The following is a 17,779-nucleotide window of genomic DNA, read 5'->3' as shown; positions in this document are numbered from 1 at the left end:
AAGTTTCTAAACGGAGTCAGTATTTTCCAGATAGGCAGACCCAGTGTATGCCAGAATAGAACTGTCTTTACTTTTGTTCGTCTTCATTCGTAACTTCTTAGTTCCCAAGTGTCGGCCTCTGAATTTCCGAATATGCGGGGCCATTCTAACGAGGTTTTTCTGGCATGGTCTGAAACCCACTGTGGCTGCATTCTAGACTGGGCACCCGTGGGCATTTCCTGGAAAGCCAGGGAGTGACTACTTCAGTGGACGCACAGTGTTCCCGCGGCAAGGACCCCCCCCCTCCCTTCACGCGAAGAGCAGCCAGGGGTCCACCGAGCCTCCCTGGGGCGAGCGGGCGGCGGCGGGGCCCGGCTGGCGGGGCCCGGCTGGCGGCGCCGGCCCGCGGGAGGAGGGAGGGGAGGAGCTCACGTGTGAGGCCGGCCGGCCGCCCCCTACTCGGGCGGAAGAAGGCGTTTCCGCCGCCGAAGGGGCCGCTGTCCCTCTTCACGGACACGGAGCGGTCACGGGCAGAGGGCAAGCTCGGGCCTCCCGGGGAAGGGGAGGCGGGCGCCGCCCCCGGCCCGTGCGGGCCGGGCGTTACCGGGGAGCTTGTCTCCACGCGCCCTCCCTCCGCCGTCCGGGCCGGTGACACCGGACCGCACGCGCCCCGGCACCGCCGGCGGCCCAGACCGGGAACGCCCGCTTCCTTCAGAACCCCCCGAAAAGTAGCTCTTCCGGCCGCCAGTGAGCCCCGCCGGCGGCGGCGGCCACGCCCACATGGGCGGGGCCTGGGGCGGCCACGCCCAACTTCCGGCTCGCGTCCGGCGGCGCCTGGCACCCCCGTGGGCCCTGCCCCGTCCTGACGTCACTTCCGGGGAGGAGGCCCGGGCGGGGCCGGCGCCGGGCCGCAGCTCGGCGCGGTCGCGGCTCTGCCGCCTGCCACGTCCCGGTGCCGGCCACGTCCCGGCGCGGCCCGAGGGCGCTCCCCCTGCCGGCCGAGGGTCGAGGGCCGGGCCGCCGCGGGTAAGGGGCTCGCGTTGCGGTCCGGGGAGCTGTTGCTGAGGCTGCCTGAACCGGCTGGGGCCGGAGGGCGGGGGGAGGGCGCGTCCGGTGGCGGGGGCGCCGAGCGAACGGCGGGGACTGCGGCGGGGAGGAGGAGGGCGGCCCCGGAGGAGCCTGACGGGGCCCGCAGACCGGAGCGGGGAGGCCAGGTCATTTCCCGGAGCGTGCGGGGTCGGGAGCGCCCCGGGCCGGCCCCGACCTGACGGGTCCTGTGGGAGACCCCGGCCCGCCGCCCAGACCCGCTCTACCCGGGACCCTGCCGTGGGTTCCGCCGCGTCTCCCCCTCGGCCTGCCTCCCCCGTGTGCCTGCCCGGCGTGGGTGCCGCACCGTTAGGCTGAGGGGGAACCTCGTCCACATAGTTTGCCTCTAGAAGAAACACCGTGCTCAGCAATCTGACTGACACAACTTGCCCGTTACTTTGCCCCCTTGGAAGAAGCAACTCTTCGCATTTTATTAAAATCAATGAACAAAGTGTTTAAAAATGACAAGTTTTCCATCTATACACCAAACCTGCCTAATGGACAAAGGCATGTCCAGTCTCTTGGAATTGCCAGAAAAAAACTAGACCTTGGCACCTTCCAGAAACCTGGAAGCTAGCATGCAATTAAGACGATGATATCTCCTATTCCCGGTTTCTGTCTGCCACACAGACACATCCTTTGGACCACAGGTCAATGTCTGTGCATACAAGGCAATATGTCTTTGGGCTTCTACCAAAGTTCAGCCAGGTGACATGTCAGGATTAGCTGTTTGCAGGACTGGCTTTTCCAGTCCCTGCTTGATAAATGTGTATAGCTTGTCCATCATGGACTAGGGATGGGCCCACGTCCCTGCTGATAAATAGGTCTCAGATTGACATTTGTAGTCCTTTATTAAGATTGGGAATTACTTGCTCAGGATCTGCATATTTCAGGATAGAAGAATTAACCAATTTGGAGACCCATTTCATAGAACTCATATCCAACACCCTGCAGATCACAAACTATGCAAAAAAAAAAAAAAGAGTTAAAAGTCATAGCAAGGTTGGGAACACAAGAAATCAGAGACAAAAAGGGTTGGGAGCCATCTCCAGGTTGTGGACCAGGAAAGGATAGGGAAGTTGACTCCCTCATAAGCACAGTCTGGCAGTGTGTGTGTGTGTGTGTGTGTGTGTGTGTGTGTGTGTGTGTGTGTGTGATGGGGACTTGAACTCAAGGGTTCATGCTTGACTTTTTCATGCAAGGCTGGTACTCTACCCCTTGAGCTATACCTCCAGTTCCAGCTTTTTGCTGGTTACAGATGATAGTCTCTTGGATTTGTGTGCCCAGGCTTCAATCTGCAGTCCTCAGGTCTTAGCCTCCTGAGTAGCTAGGATTACTCTCTACCTGAGAGTGTCTGTCTTCCTTGAGGATTGTTGCCTGGCTCAGTGAGAATCCTTGCAGGACCTTCCATCTTTCCCTTATCCCTGGTCTCTGATGTATTAAGGAGCATACTGAGGGCTAGATCCCTTAAGGTTCACTGAAGACATGTAGGAGAAACTTATTTTTAAATTGTGCTAATGTTTTGTTCGTTATAAGTCAGCTTGTAAAGACTACTGTGAAACCCCACACATGATCTTGACATTCAGAAAATGCTTTTGGAAAGTGGAATCAGGACCATACTGTAGAGATGAAGTCATGGTACAACAAGGGCCTGTTCTGGAACTCTCCATGGCGGCCAATCCCTGCTTCTGTGGGAGTAACACTAGTCCCACTGGCTGGGTGTGGATGGGAGGTGGCTCCCAGCACAAGTTGCCTGAGAAGCTTGTGGAGGTTTTATGGGGGTTTTTTGTGCTTTTTTTTTTTTTTTGCCAGTCCTGGGGCTTGAACTCAGGGCCTGAGCACTGTCCCTGGCTTCTTTTTGCTCAAGGCTAACGCTCTACCACTTGAGCCACAGCGCCACTTCTGGCTTTTTCTATATACGTGGTGCTGAGGAATCGAACCCAGGGCTTCATGTATATGAGGCAAACACTCTACCTCTAGGCCCCATTCCCAGCCCCGCCTGTGGAGTTTTAAGAGACAACCTTGTGGAGATGCAGTGTATGTGCATGCTCACTTTTGTGTGTGTGTGTGTGATTTCCCACAGATGTGTGGGTGCCTGCATACGTGGGTGACTGCATGTGTAACTGCACAGGAGTGTGGCATTGTATGTGTGTGCATACTTGCACATTCACTTTGGGTAGCAGGTTCATGGGGTTCTGAGCATCACCCCCTACTGATGTCTGTACTCTGGAAAGCTGTTTCTGTATTGTTCTGAGTTGACTTTAAGTATTCCTTAGTGAGAGAATCATTTTGCTATTTTGTATCTTTGTATCACAGTTGTACTCCTGGCCTCCTCTGAAGTTCCATTTGCCTCCTTGAAACTGAGTTTCCAAATCTGTAAGTCATGTGGCCTCTCAGAATTAATCAAATCTCTATGTGATAGTATTTCAAGTGGGATTACTCATGTCATTCTGCCAACTTGCTTAGAGTTTTTAAAGAAAACTCACTTCTTTCTTTCCTTTCTTTTTCTGTGCTGGACCTGGGGCTTGAACTCAGGGCCTGGGTGCCCTCATGAGCTCTTTTTCTCAAGGCCCACTTGAGCCACAGCTCCACTTCCAGCTTTTTTTTGGGTGCTGAATTGGAGATAAGAGTCTCAAGAACTTTCCTACTGGGACTGGCTTGGAACCTCGGTCTTCAGATGTGGGCCTCCTGAATAGCTAGGATTACAGGCATGAGCTATCAGCACCCAGCCTGTTTTCTTTCATTGGAGCCTTTCAGGAATGTTTTCAATAGTGGACACATGCTTATAATACTACGACTGATAATAATAACAAAGATTTACTAAGTTGAAAATCTCTTTCCCTAAGGATAATCTGCTGGTACCAGGGCTTGCTCAAGTTTTGCCACTCATGGCTGGGACCCCACCACTTGAGCCTTGCCTCCAGTCTGGTTTGCTAATTAATTGGAATTTTCTCACAGATTTGTTTGCCTAGGCTGGCTTTGAACTACACTCCTTAGATTTCAGTCTCCTGAGTAGGTAGGATTACGGGCACGAACCACCAGCACCCAGCTTAGAGAAGCTGTCTTGAGACCCTTTAGTGTCTTTTTAAGCAAAAATATTGATATGCTATTATGTATTGTGCCTTTGCCACTTAATGATTCATGCTGTGTGACTTCCTGTGTCAATAAACAGAAGTGCATGTAGTATATATGTTCATATGTGTGTGTACTGTACATATGAATGGAATCATAGGGGATAATACTTTACAGAACTATTCCAGATTTTTGTTATAAATAACACCATCATGAATATTGTAGTTTCCCCATTTTTGGCCATTGGTCCAGTTGCCTCTTTTGATAATCTCCTGTATAGAAGTTCTGACCTTGAAAGTTTTGATACACATTATCATTTTCCCAGTGCAATGAGCTAATGTGCTCTTTTTTTTTTTTTTTTTTGAGTGGAGGGCAGTCTTGGGGCTTGAACTCAGGGCTTTGGTGTGGTCCCTGAGCTTTGCTGCACAAAAGTAGCACTCTACCGCTTGATCCACAGCTCCACTTCTGGCCTTTTGTTGGTTAATTGGAGATAAGAGTCTCAGGAACTTTCTTTTTTTTGCCAGTCCTGGGGCTTGGACTCAGGGCCTGAGCACTGTCCCTGGCTTTTTGCTCAAGGCTAGCACTCTACCACTTGAGCCACAGCGCCACTTCTGGACTTTTGTATATATGTGGTGCTGAGGAATGGAACCCAGGGCTTCATATATACAAGGCAAGCACTCTCGCCACTAGGCCACATTCCCAGCCCTGTCTCAGGAACTTTCTAAGATACACTCTGTGAGGAATGCATCTCTTCCCACACGCAGGGCGTCTGCCTTTATCTCCGTGCCCACGAAGCATGCCATGGCCTGGCAGTGCCCCGCCAAGCTGCTCTCCTGCGGAGCCAGAGCCTATCTGGCAAGCACACGGAGCCACGCCCACAGAGCCACACCCACAGCTCTCCAGGCCGAAGAAGACCTAACCTTCCAGCATGTGCTGAGCAGCTAGCTGTCTCTGGTGAGTGTTCTGGGTCCTGCCGGTGGGGTCTGCAGGTGGGGGAGGGAGGGTCCCAGGTCCTGCTAACAGGGTCAGGGGGAGTGAGGGGGTCCCATAAAAGGGCTTGCCTATTTGGAACAGGACAGGAAACCAAAGAAAGAGCCTAGAAAAATGAAACACTAGCCAAGCCCTCCGGGATCTGAGGGTGGGGGGCTCCTGTGTGGCCCTTCACCCTCCAGGCCCTTCTTCCACAGGAGACCAGCGCGGCAGTCCCTGGACAGAGAGGGATGTAGGCAGCAGGTGGCCCTCTTCTGAAAGTTGTGCAAGAGGTTTTCCTTTTCTCTCGGCTTTAGGTTCTGATAACACCGCAGGCCCTCCGGACTCGGGGACTGCTGATGCTGGCGGGGGGGGGGGGGGGTGGTTGGAGGGGAGGAAGGACAGACAGGATAGAGGACAGGAGGAGAGGTGCCATGAAGTTAAGCCCCAAGTTGGACATGGTGTCCATTCCAAGGTGGGAGACTGGACAGACTGAAGGAAGCCTTAAGCAAATACACAGTTCCTCTCGGCTTTTTAGGGAGCAGCAGCCCTGAAGTTGGCTGGTGTGCTAGAATCTCACTGGATGCCTGTTGGTATAAATAATTTTATTGGGTCACAGCCATAACCACCTGTTTACTCTCATCCGTGGCTACCTTTGCACTACACCTGCCTGGCCTACACGCTCAGATACTTACTATCTGGCCATTCACAACCCCTGTATGTGTCCATTCTCACTTGGCTTTTTCAGTCAAGGCTGGTGCTCTGCCACTTGAGCCATAGCTCTACTTTTGGCTTTTGGCTGGGAGTTTCTCAGATTTGTGTGCCTGGACTAGAACCTTAGTCCTCAGATCTCGGCTTCTTGAGTAGCTAGGATTACAGGCCTGAGCTGCTGGTGCCTGGCGTGCCCTAGAAAAGGTCGTAATGCTGGGGTGCAGGAGGTGGGGGCGTGTTCGTATTCAGGAAGACAAGCTCTTCCTTGCCTGTCAGAAGCCCCATCACACCACTGTATGTTGAATTTACCTGCAGCTTCCAGTGCAGGGCTTGCACTTGGGGAGTGTCCTGGTGGCTGCTTTTCTGTGCATTGCAGGTGTGCGTGGCCAGAGAGAGCCGTGTAAATCCCACCATTCCCCACTGCCTGCCCTGCGAGTTGTTTTGTGCTGAGAGACTGTTGCAGCTCCGAGGCTCTCCATCAGGAGATTGTCCTCCCCTCCCCCTTGTGTTTTTCCTTGTCAGAACAAAGCCTTTTTACACCCCGGAATACAAGCACAGATCTGTAGTTTGTAAGACTGGATAATTGGTAAGCCTCCGCAATAGGAGGAGGTCTCACCAACAGTTGGGGGCATTCAAAACTTGACACATCTACTCTCTGGATGTGTCCCCACTTCCTGGAAGAGTTTGTGGGTTAGGTGTTTTTCTAGCTATAACAAGGTGGCAGAAAGCCACTCCTTCATCACCGTGGGCATCCCCCTATACGGTGCTTCTGGGAGTGGGCGGATCGCTGAGCCAGGTGCCATGCGAGGGCTCGCCTACATGACCTCCATCACACACCCTCGGTGAGGCTCAGAAACCGCATGACTTAGGTCCAGGTCATCTGGTTAGTGAGCTCAGGCACTGAGATTGAGCCATGGTGGATGCCATTTTCCTGACCTTTGACCCTGATGTTATCAGCTGCTCCCTCACCACTTACCTCCCCCAGAATATGCCCCAGAAACCTGGCACCTCCACCTCCATTGCAACTGCTCTGTAATACCCGCTGTGGCCTCCTGTCCTCTGTCAGCCTTGCCCAGCAGCCCTGAGAGCCTCCACCCAGAGGACAGCCCCCTCGCCCTTCAAGGCCTGTCCACATGCTTTGCCCTTCCCGATTCATAGCATAAGTCACACCCCTGCTGGACACTTGTACCAGTTTACCATGAGTTCTTTTTTGAGTCTCCTGCTGAACTCTAGCCCCGACCCCACCTCCTGACTACGTTCTTCGTCTTTTGTCCTAAGTGTACTGCCTGGCACTTGAATAGATTCTCAATATTGGATGAATGGATGGATGGGTGGGTAGGTGGATAGACAGATGGCGGATGGATTGATGGGTGGGTGGATGAATGAATGATGGATGGGTGAATAGATAGATGATGTATGGTTGGATGGGTGAATGGATGGGTAGATGGCTGGCTGGCTGATAGATGGGTGGATGGATGATAGCCAGATGGTGGATGGGAGGGTAGATGGGTGGATGAATGATAGTGGGTGGATGGATGATAGCTGAATGGTAGATGGGTGGTGGATGGGTGGGTGAATAGATGGGTGGATGGGGGGTAGATGGGTGAAAGGGCAGATGTCTCAGTGGATCATTAGTGTGGAGAGTACCTAGGGTCCACACAGGGGCATTAGGCCTGACTCGTGCCCTGTAGACCATTGGAGTAGTTGAGGAATTGGCTAGTCTTGGTGATGAGGATTTAGTCCTATCAACATGCACTAGTCTTCACCCTCTCTGTCCTCTGCAGTGGGAAAGAAGGTTGCAGAGGTTGAGACTCATAGTAGAACTGGGTCAGGTGTTTTAGCAGTGGAAGCCGGGGTCTGGGCAGGGCTGCATGGGTTGAGCTCTTCCTGGGACCAGACCCTACTCTTGAGACTTGTTCAGTTTCCCCCCTGGGCCCTGCTGAAGCCTCCATGGTGAGTGAAGCGAGCCCTGTGCCCCAGGCCAGGCTGTGTTCAGTTCACCAGATACCCTCTGAGCAGTGTGCTTTCTGAACTTCAGATTCCTCGGCCACACAGAAGGAACCACTGACAGCCTGACGGGCTAGCCAGGAGCCCGGGGGTCCGCCAGTCCTGCCCCCTGCTCGCTCACAAGATGTGGACAGCCCTCATGCTGCTTTGCCTTTCCTCCTTGCCCTTATCTGGAGGCCGGGTGGCATCGAGTGAGCCACGTAAGTAAAAGCTGTGGCCGGGTACTGGTGGCTCACACCTGTAATCCTAGCTCCTCAGGTAGAGCGCTAGCCTTGAGCAGAAGCTCAGGGACAGCACCCGGGCCTGAGTTCAACTCCCAGGTCCGGCAAATAAGAAACAGCCGTGTGAAGGCTGCACAGGGCCCAGTGGCCCCAAAGCCCAAGCCTGCGAGAAAGATGCCTGCGGACCGCAGGCCTCCGCCATGCAGGTGGGGAGGGCTGTAAGGCGGAACGCGTCCGGGCCCAGTGTGTGGGGAGCGCGCAGCCTCGCCAGCAGCAGCGCTCTGAAGTGTTCGTATGCTTGGCCCTGTAGAAAGCCTCACGTTGTGTAAATCTCATTGTCCTTGGGAGTTCATTCATCCCCACAACCAGAATTGAGTGCCATCTTGCTCTGTGCTAGCATAGTTCATCTCCAAAACTTTGTGGCACAAAACCTCCCCGGGGCCGAGAGCTCTTCCCACGTGTGGGTACCCGCACAGTCGTTCAACTGCTTTGTGCACATCTTCTTAAAATGATAGTCTTGGGGCTTGAACTCAAGGCCTGTGTGCTGTCCCTGAGCTTTTTTGCTTAAGAATGACACCCTATCACTTTAGCCACAGCGCTGCTTCTCCATTAACTGGTTTGTAAACTCCTCGAGTGGCTGTATAATGAATGATTCTGATGGATTTGGGGTAGGATTTGGACTTTTTGGTTTTTTTCTCCTCTCACGGGGGATTTTGAACTCAGGGCCTCTCTCATAGTAGGCAAGCACTTTACCACTTGAGCCATTCCCTGAGATCCTTTTGATTTTTTTTTTTTTGTTTTTAGATAGTCTCAGACTAACTTTGCCAAGATCCTCCTGTTTTAGCCTCCAGAATAGGTGGGATTACGCAGCATCTTACCTGCCCCCCCCCTTTTAATGGTGAATAACAACTCAAATGTGAGATTTTCTTTCACTTAGGGAATTAGATCAAAATTACACTCTTAAACTTGCGTGGACTGGAGGAGCTTGAGGGGGAGTTCAGAATTTTAACAGTCTAAGAGCCAAGAGCTTTTCCGTGGGCCACACAGCCATCTATGAGTGGACAGAAGAGGCAGAGCATCTAACCATTGCCTCCCCAGACTTGAACCCTGGATCGGGGAGAGGACACCATGCAGCCAGCCCCAGGGCGGAGAGTACAAATTTGAAAGTAACTGTGCGCTGGGTGCTGGTGGCTCATACCTATAATCCCAGAGGGTCACAGTTCAAAGCCAGCCAGGGCAGGGAAGTCCTTGAGGCTCCATCTCCAGTGAACCAGCAAAAAGCCAGACTTGGAGGCATGACTCAAGTGGTAGAGCTGGGGTGAGGAAGTACAAGGCCTGAGTTCATAGCCGGTGACGTGATTGTGTCTCCCCTTGTTTCTGAATTTAAGGACACTTAGTCCCTGTCAGAACATGGCACACACTGGTGAAGAGAAACGCATCTGTGGACTCAGGTCCAAGGGTTGAGGTGTCCGAGGAGACAACCGCGGTGACTCCCCCTCTTGTCACTGTGAGCAGCCAGACTTTGCCAGCCAGACTCAACTTCACTCACGCCCTCCCAGGGGCAGCCAACGGGACAACTTCACTCACGCCCTCCCAGGGGCAGCCAACGCCAGGACAAACGCCAGTGTCACTCACAGCCTCCCAGGGGCAGCCAGCGGGACAAACGCCAGTGTCACTCACAGCCTCCCAGGGGCAGCCAGTGGGACAAACGCTAGTGTCACTCACACCCTCCCAGGGGCAGCCAACGGGACAAACGCCAGTGTTCCGGCGGCCGCCGGCAGGACGGCTGGTGCTGTGGCCTCCAGCGCTCCCAGCCCCACGTTCCCCCGCGCCACGGCCTCTGGCCCCGCGTCTTCACGGCGGGCTCCGGCTGTGACTGCGACTGCCACCGGGCCACCCCCTCCCAGCACACGTCACGCACAAGTGCCAAGTACAACTGCCAGCGTGCCAACAGCACCTTCCCCTCGGGCAGCCACCGCCCAAACGCGCGGTGCCCCCGGCCCCCCAGGCCCTGCCGCGCCCACATCTACTCACTCCACTGCGAGCCCTGCTCCCCCCACGGGTCCCCAAGCACAAGGTCCCACCACTCTGGTGGTGACCCTCCAGCCAGTGCTCACCATGGCCGAGAGGACCCCACCCTGGCCCCCCAGTCGCCACCTCGGAGCCCAGCACCCCCACCCCCGCGGTGACCCCAGTGACCTCAGCAGGGGTGACTACCACCCAGGCACGAGCCAGGGAGCCGCCTGCCAGCACAGCGCCGGCCCCCCACACCAGCCCGGCCCCCACAACAGAAGCCATAACCCCCACAACACCGCCACGCCCCACACCATCCGGCTCGGGACCTGGGGGGCCAAGCGCAGCTCAGACACCAGGGCAAGGGGAGACCAGAGCCACGCCTGGCACTGGCCCCACGCCTTTGAACTCAGGGGACCAGAGGCTGCCAGCCACAGACTCGTGCCAGCCCAGCACCCACGTCCCACACCTGCTGGTCACCCCCAAGCCCCTGGCTCCCTTCCTGGTGAACAGAACGTCCCTCCTGGTGGTGCTCATTCTCGGGGTGGCCCTGTTCGTCACGGTTGTGGTGGTGTTCGCCCTGCAAGCCTATGAGAGCTACAAGAAGAAGGACTACACGCAGGTGGACTACCTGATTAACGGCATGTATGCAGACTCAGAGATGTGAGGGCGCGGGCTGCCCCCCTCCATGCCCGCGGCGCCGAGGCCCAACCAAGTGCTTCCAGATCCTTTGGTGCCATTTCGGAGATACACCAGACAGATGCTTAATCGCTCCCAGGCCCATCCCCCAATCATTGCAGAGTTGCTTTTTTCGTATTTATTTTTGTAAGCAATTGTGTGCACGGGCAGCCAGCGGCTGTGCCACAGAGTCGGATGTGGTGGCGAGGCGTGTGGGGCCACCGGCCACCTCCCCCCTGGTGGGTCTCATCACCGGGATTAAAGCAATGAGCCTCACTATTCAGTGCCTTGTGTCGGTGCCTCCTGCCCACAGTCACCCGTGGTAGAGCTTTTCCAGTGTCGGTTCTGTGTGTGCGTGTGCATGTGCACACACGTGTGCCAGTCTTGGGGTTTGAACCAGGGCCTGGGCACTGTCTCCGAGCTTTTGTGCTCAAGGCTGGTGATCTATCTCTTGAGCCACAGATCTGCTTCCAGCTTTTTGGTGGTTATTGGACATAAGAGTCTCAGGCTAGGGGCTGGGAATACGGCCTAGTGGCAAGAGTGGTTGCTTCGTATACATGAAGCCCTGGGTTCAATTCCTCAGCACCACATATATAGAAAATGGCCAGAAGCGGCGCTGTGGCTCAAGTGGCAGAGCTAGCCTTGAGCAAAAGGAAACCAGGGACAGTGCTCAGGCCCTGAGTCCAAGCCCCAGGACTGGCAAAAAAAAAAAAGTCTCAGGGTAGCTTTGAACTTTGATCCTTAGATCTCAACTTCCTGGGGAGTTATACATGTGAGCCACCGCACCCAGCTGCCTGCGGGATTTTACTAGAACCTGAGGGCCAGGTCTGATGTGGCCAGGCCACTCTCTTGGACTTCCTCTGATGCCCACACCTGCCCTGTGGTTCTGGGCCGCAGTAGGCCTTCGTGGCTGAGTCTCTTGGAGCCTGATTTGGATGTTAAAGGCCGATGCCGAGCTGGGTGGCCCTGCAACACCCTGGGAAAAATCATAGCAGTGGCACGGCTTCTGTGGGGGGTGGCTGTCACCCCAGGTCACCTTGAGCGCCAGGTTCTCGTTCCCCGCAGCAGCCAGAGACAGTGCCGGCATCCTAGGCCACTGCCCTCGGAATTTGTGAACCCTAGTGAGCCTTCACCCCACACCACAGCCCCATTTTAGTTTCTTTTTACTTATTTTATTTTTGGTTTTGTTTTTTCCCAGTCTTGCCACTAGGCCATGTTCCCAGCCCTGACAGCCCCATTTTAAAGAAAGGATCATGGAGGCAGGGGGACAAGTCAGATAATTAAACTCTGAACCCAAGTTATTTAGGTTTTGCTTCTTTTAGAAGTGCTTGGCCTAGAACCCAGGGCCTTGGGCACAGTAGGCCAGCACTCTTCCACTGAGCTATATCCCCAGCCCAGTCCTTGTTCTGGAGTCCCAGCTCATTCATCAACGACTTTCTCACCTGCCCAGGCTGAGCTTGGCCTTTCGTCCTTCTCTGTCCATCTACCTAAAATGGTGAGCGCCAGTGGGCTAGATCAGGGCATCTTGTGCTGCTGTGTTGCAAACCAGGTTGACAGCTGCTGACTGGCTTAAGGCCAGTTGTGAAATGTTCTGGAACTTGGCTCCACCTGGAAAGCGAAGAGAGGCATTATCCAGTAGCATGGTGTCTGGCCAGACCCAAAAAGGGAGCTGACTGGCTTCTCAGCTTCTCTGAGTGTGGTGGTTGAGGCTGCCTTTGTCTGGAGTCTCCATTCCTCCTAGAGACTGCTGGGGGCCATGGCGGGGTGGGGGGAGGGCAGGGGGAGCGGTGTCAGCTCTGGGTTGTGTCTTGTCCGCCTTGTCCTGAATGGTTGGGAAGAACAGCAGAGCCACGGGAGGGGAATGGAGAGGAGAACTTGTGAGTGGCCCTCACCTGCTGTGCCCAGCCCAGCCCAAGCCTTGCTCCAACCCTTCTCAGGCTTCAGCCCCACCTGCCCAGCCCACTTACCCTGAGCCAGCCTTTCTGTGTGTACAGACAGCTGATTCTCCCTGTCTGCTACTTCCTCACTATGCCCCGAGCCAGGTAGAATGCTTAAGTACAGCTCATGCCATCCTGTCTAGATGGCAGGTGCCAGCTCCTGGCTTGTCTTTCTGTCCTTAGCAAGCCCAGCTTCCTGACATTGGCGCTGACTCTGAGAAACCCCAAGATGCCCCGAGCACAGCTCTGCCCCCATACGTAGAGAACCAGGAAGTCTGGAGACTGCGCGGTGCTTTGCCAGGCGTTGCCCTTCTGGCTTTAGGAGCAAGATTCTTGCCCTGGCTGCTGGAGATGCACCCGAGGGAGCCATGTTCCAGGCGTCCTCAAAGACTGACCGCCTGTTGCTTTCTGAGGAAGGAGGAGGGGCAGCCACAGGGCCAGCCTTCTTCAGCGTGGGACCTGGGGCTCTGCAGGCGCAGAGAAGGACAGGGGCAGTCAGCCTGTCCCACCGGGGCCTTAAATAGGGCCCACGGTCACCTACAGGATGGGATTCACGAACAGATGCTCTATTTCGTGGGAACCGACCGGCCCGGCAGTGGTTTGATTTAGGGATTCCCAGGGAGAGGCGGTCCCGGGGCGCCCCCTGGTGGTAGAGTATCTCCCCCACCTCCCTCTCCGCTATCCTCCCTGCTTATGCCCACCTCCCTGGCATCCACCTCCCGGGGTCCACCCTTCCCCCCCCCCCATCCCTCTAGCCAGCTTGGCTCAGCATGCACCCAGACCTCCCCTTCAGGGAACTCCAGGCCCACCGTGGGTCTGATGTTCTAGAGTGGTGTCCTTTGTGACCGCCTCCCCCACAGAAAACAGCCCAAGGAGTCTGGCCCTGGGCCTCTGCCCCAGAACCAGTCAGCTGGGACAAATCAGACCCACACTGAGCCACTTGGCTTCAAAAGGAGGGACAGTGTGGGGGGGAGGGGGGAGGACTGAACACAGGCTACTGTAGTACCCTATCTTGTGAGCTGGCTCCACGCTGCGGCTGCTGCTGTTCTTTAATTATCTCAGATTACCGTCTCCCTGCTCCCCACCCCTCACTCCCCACTCAGCAGCCAGGAGAATATTTTTAAAACAACTCGGCTTATAATGCTCCCTCACTCTCCCTCTGGGGAGTTCCTGCTGTGACTTGGGGCGGGGGAGCGGGAGCCAGTGGCAGGGACAGGCTAGGAGCAGCCCGAGCAGGCCGAATGACAGGCAGGAAGTGCAGGGCCAGCCCTTGAAGGCGCTGAGCAGAGCAAGAACACCAGTGTTGTTATTGCGTTTAGGGTTAAAACAGTTACTTTGTTCAGAGAGGAGGTGGCACGGTGGCGTGGGACTAAGATTTGCTTCTACACAAAGAGAAGGCATGGAGGGAGGTGTGGGCTCCAGGAGAGGGGTCTCCCGCCTCCCGGGTCTGGGTCTGGAAAGTTCCATGATGGAGGGTTAAAGGAAGGAATGGAGGATGGAGCTGCGACTTGGATCTTAGAAGTGCTGACACCCCTGCCTGCCCCAGGGAGGGGCTTTGTGTGCTAGGCAGAGGTGTTCCTTAGAGCTGAAGATGTTGGCTGTGAGGCACAAACACAGGAGAGGGAAGGGCTCCCTCCATTGCCTGCTGGCAGGGGCTGTCATTATACCCATTCCCAGAGGCAGATACCGAGGACCGGGAGCGCTGGGGACCCTCCCAAGATCACACACAGGTAAGCAATGCGCTAGGACTTGAGTCCGGTCCACTGTCCCCATACTCCCTGGCGGTGTATGCACATGGAGCCTACTTAAATCATCCTTGCTCAGTGAGTCTGCCACAGCCCTGGAGCCTGTCCCTGCTCTCAGTGACTCAGCCCTGCATCCTCAGTGAGCAGGCGCAGGCAGGGGCGTGGCCCCACCTGACTGACAGACTCCTCCTCCAATTGGATCCTGGGTCAAGACCTCAGGTGCCAGATGTGGCCCCTAGAGCATAAAAATACATGAGCCCTGGGGCTCACCTAAACAAGGGAACCCCACCCTTGTGAGTATTTGCAAGACTCCCAAGTTTAGCACCTCCAAGAGGCTAGAGAACAATTCCCCAAATGTGGGCTGCTTTCTTCCCCCTAGTCCTGAACTGTGAATTCTGGGCCTGAGTGCTGTCTCTAAGCTCCTTTTGCTCACGGCCAGCACTGTACCATTTGAACTACAGTGTCACTTCCGGCTTTCTCTGTGATTAATTGCAGATAAGAGTCTCATGGACTTTCCTGCCCAGACTAGTTCACACCCATGATCTTCAAAGCAGCTAGGATGACAGGTGCCAGCCCTGGCACAGTCCCTGAGCTGCTCTTGGTCCCAGGAACCTTTGTACTCAGCACCATGGCCCATCCTAGAGAAAGAACTTTACTGCAAGGGCAGGAGTGCCAGGCCCTGTCGGCTCGCCTTCCCTCTGCCTGCTCTCTTCTGCTCCCAAGAGTGCCCCTGCCCCACCAGGGGGCGCTAGCTTTAACCTCCGCTCCAACAGGGCCCCATTTAACCTGGCACGTCCCACTTCCAAGGTCCCCTGTGTTCTTGTCCACTGTGGCTGGGACATGGCCCTAGTGGGCTGTGGATATAGCCCAGCAGTAAAGAAATGGCGGAGACAGAGAGAATGGCTACCCGGATCTTGACATCCCTGCCCGGCTCCGGGCCAAGCACTAAGGCGCAGAGGCTGGGACTCCTACGTGTGGAGAGCTTGGATGGGGATGGTGAGAAGCAATCCAGGGATGCATTTGAGTGATAAGAAATGAAATGGATTCTCCTGGGCACACTCGGGAGCACGCCCACTGGGGCAGTTGACAGGAGTGTGAAAATTGAGGAGGCAGACACACAAGTCAGCATCTCACACACTGGGAGTCCTGTGGGGAACATCACAGGCAGCCGGGCTTGTAATGGCGAAAGCATCACGAAAGGTCTTATTTAATAGTTCAGCAAAGTATCAACCGCAGAAAATGAGCTGGAACTGTGCGTAACAGAATCAGTAGTGTTCCAAAGAGAAAAGGAAAAAGTGGCTGAAAGCACAAAACAATACTCACCTGTCAGCCCGGCCTTAAATAGGGGAAATAAATGCAAGTCATTCAAGACATTATTTGGGGAAAAAAAAGCATGTAAAAAGGTCTGGAGGTGTGGCTCAAGTGGTAGAGCACCTTCTTAGAAAGCACAAAACCTTGAATTAATTTTTATTTTATTTTTTGTTTTTTGCCAGTCCTGGGCCTTGGACTCAGGGCCTGAGCACTGTCCCTGGCTTCTTTTTGCTCAAGGCTAGCACTCTGCCACTTGAGCCACAGCGCTACTTCTGGCCATTTTCTGTATATGTGGTGCTGGGGAATTGAACCCAGGGCTTCATGTATATGAAGCAAGCACTCTTGCCACTAGGCCATATCCCCAGCCCAAAACCCTGAATTCAAACCTGAGTACTACCAACAAAATAAAGTCATTGATTTGACATCTTTCTTTCTTTTAAAATATATACCTTCACAGTGATCAGATTCTCTCAAAAAGCCCATTTTAATTTAGAGGTTTTTTTTGTGTGTGTTTTTTGTTTTTTGTCTGTCATGAGGCTTGAACTCAGCCTGGGCGTTGTCCCTGAGCTCTTCAGCTCGAGGCTACCACTTTGAGCCACAGCACTTCCAGTTTTCTGGTGGATAATTGGTGATAAGAGTCTCACAGACTTCCCTGCCCAGGCTGGCTTTGAACCACAGCCTCGATTTCAGCCTCCTGAGTAGTTAGGATTGCAGAGGTGAGCCACCAGAACCTGGCTTCCAACTAACTTTTATAGTTTCTTACTCTCATTCAATCCAAAACCCTTTCTAATTTACATTCTGATAATTTCATCCCATTCATTAAAGCTTTCATTTCTTAATTAATTCCATTGTAATCAGAGACAGGACTCTTTTAACTTTGCTGAGTTTTTTTTTAATAGCTCAGAATATGGTCTTGCTTGATAAATGTACCGTGTGAATGTAAAAATACTGCGCTTTGTTATTATCAGGTGATATTTTCTATAATGTCAATTGTCAAGCCGTTTGACACTTGCTCACATCATCTGTACAGATGTTCAGCTATGTATTGTATTGGTATTGAGAATGGGATGTTAAATCTCTATCTAAAGCAAGTACTAGTGGCTATGACTAATCCTTGTTACTTGGGAGGCTGAGATGGGGAGGATTATAGTTTGAGGCCGGCCTGGACATATACCCAAGATCCCTTTCAACCAATAGCCAAGCCAGTGGCATGCAAGTGTCATCAGAGCTGCATGTGTGGCCGAGATGGGAGAGGATTGGCGTTTCAGGCCAGCTCAGGCCCAGAAGTTCATGAGCCTGCATCTCAACAGAAAGAAGCTGGGTGTGGGGGCATGCGCCTCTCATCCCAACTACAATAGAAAGGTTAAATACGCAGATTTCAGTCTAGGCCTGTTTGTACCTGGGCTGGAAGCAAGAGTCTCAAAAATAAACAGTGCACAAAGGGGCTAGCGGCATGGCTCAGTGGTAAGAGGTGTGATGGTACATGCTTGTCATGCCAGCTACACAGAAAGCAGAGGTAGAAGTATCTCAAGTTCAAGGCCAGGCTGAATCAAGGTAATGGTGAGTCCCTATATCAAGAACAAAACCAAAGGAACTGAGCATGTAGATGAAACAAGACAATGCTTGCCCAGAAAGCATGAAGGACTGAGTTTGAGCCTCAGTATCAGAAAAATAAACTTACGGTATATCTCCATTTCATCCCCCTGGCCTATCTATTCTGTTACCATGCTTCACTTACATAAACCCTACAGAACATATGTTTGTTTTGTTTTGCCAGTCCTGGGGCTTAAACTCAGGGCCTGGGCACTGTCCCTGAGCCTCTCTGTGCTGAAGGCTAGCACTCTGCCACTTAAGCCACACCAGCACTTCTGGTTTTTTTTTGTTTTTTTTAATGTGATAGTGAGGAATGGAGCCCAGGGCTTCATGCATGCTAGGCAAGCACTGTACCACTAGGCCACATTCCCAGCCCCAGAACATGGTTTTAATTGTGTGTTTTAATCTAGCAAAGACCTTTACTGATATTTGTTTCAAATTTGACTCCAAGGTTTCT

The 17,779-nt window shown here is 53.8% G+C and overlaps 1 protein-coding gene across 1 annotated transcript; it reads left to right on the top strand.

Annotated features, from left to right (window-relative positions):
• The first annotated feature begins 893 nt into the window (after window positions 1–893).
• C13H11orf24 (chromosome 13 C11orf24 homolog) lies at window positions 894–11,019 on the top strand. The gene is given in 7 exon segments (XM_048359765.1): window positions 894–1,005; window positions 3,382–3,441; window positions 4,902–5,091; window positions 7,856–8,024; window positions 9,434–9,617; window positions 9,659–10,258; window positions 10,260–11,019. Coding segments are annotated over 4 exon segments (1,326 nt in total). The 5' UTR covers window positions 894–1,005; window positions 3,382–3,441; window positions 4,902–5,091; window positions 7,856–7,948; the 3' UTR covers window positions 10,726–11,019.
• The last annotated feature ends 6,760 nt before the right edge of the window (window positions 11,020–17,779 follow it).

This window comes from Perognathus longimembris, chromosome 13 (genome assembly GCF_023159225.1).
Source record: "Perognathus longimembris pacificus isolate PPM17 chromosome 13, ASM2315922v1, whole genome shotgun sequence".
Classification (NCBI taxonomy): Eukaryota; Metazoa; Chordata; class Mammalia; order Rodentia; family Heteromyidae; genus Perognathus; species Perognathus longimembris.
Note: the sequence above shows the minus strand (reverse complement) of the source record. Positions and strands in the feature narration are given on the sequence as shown.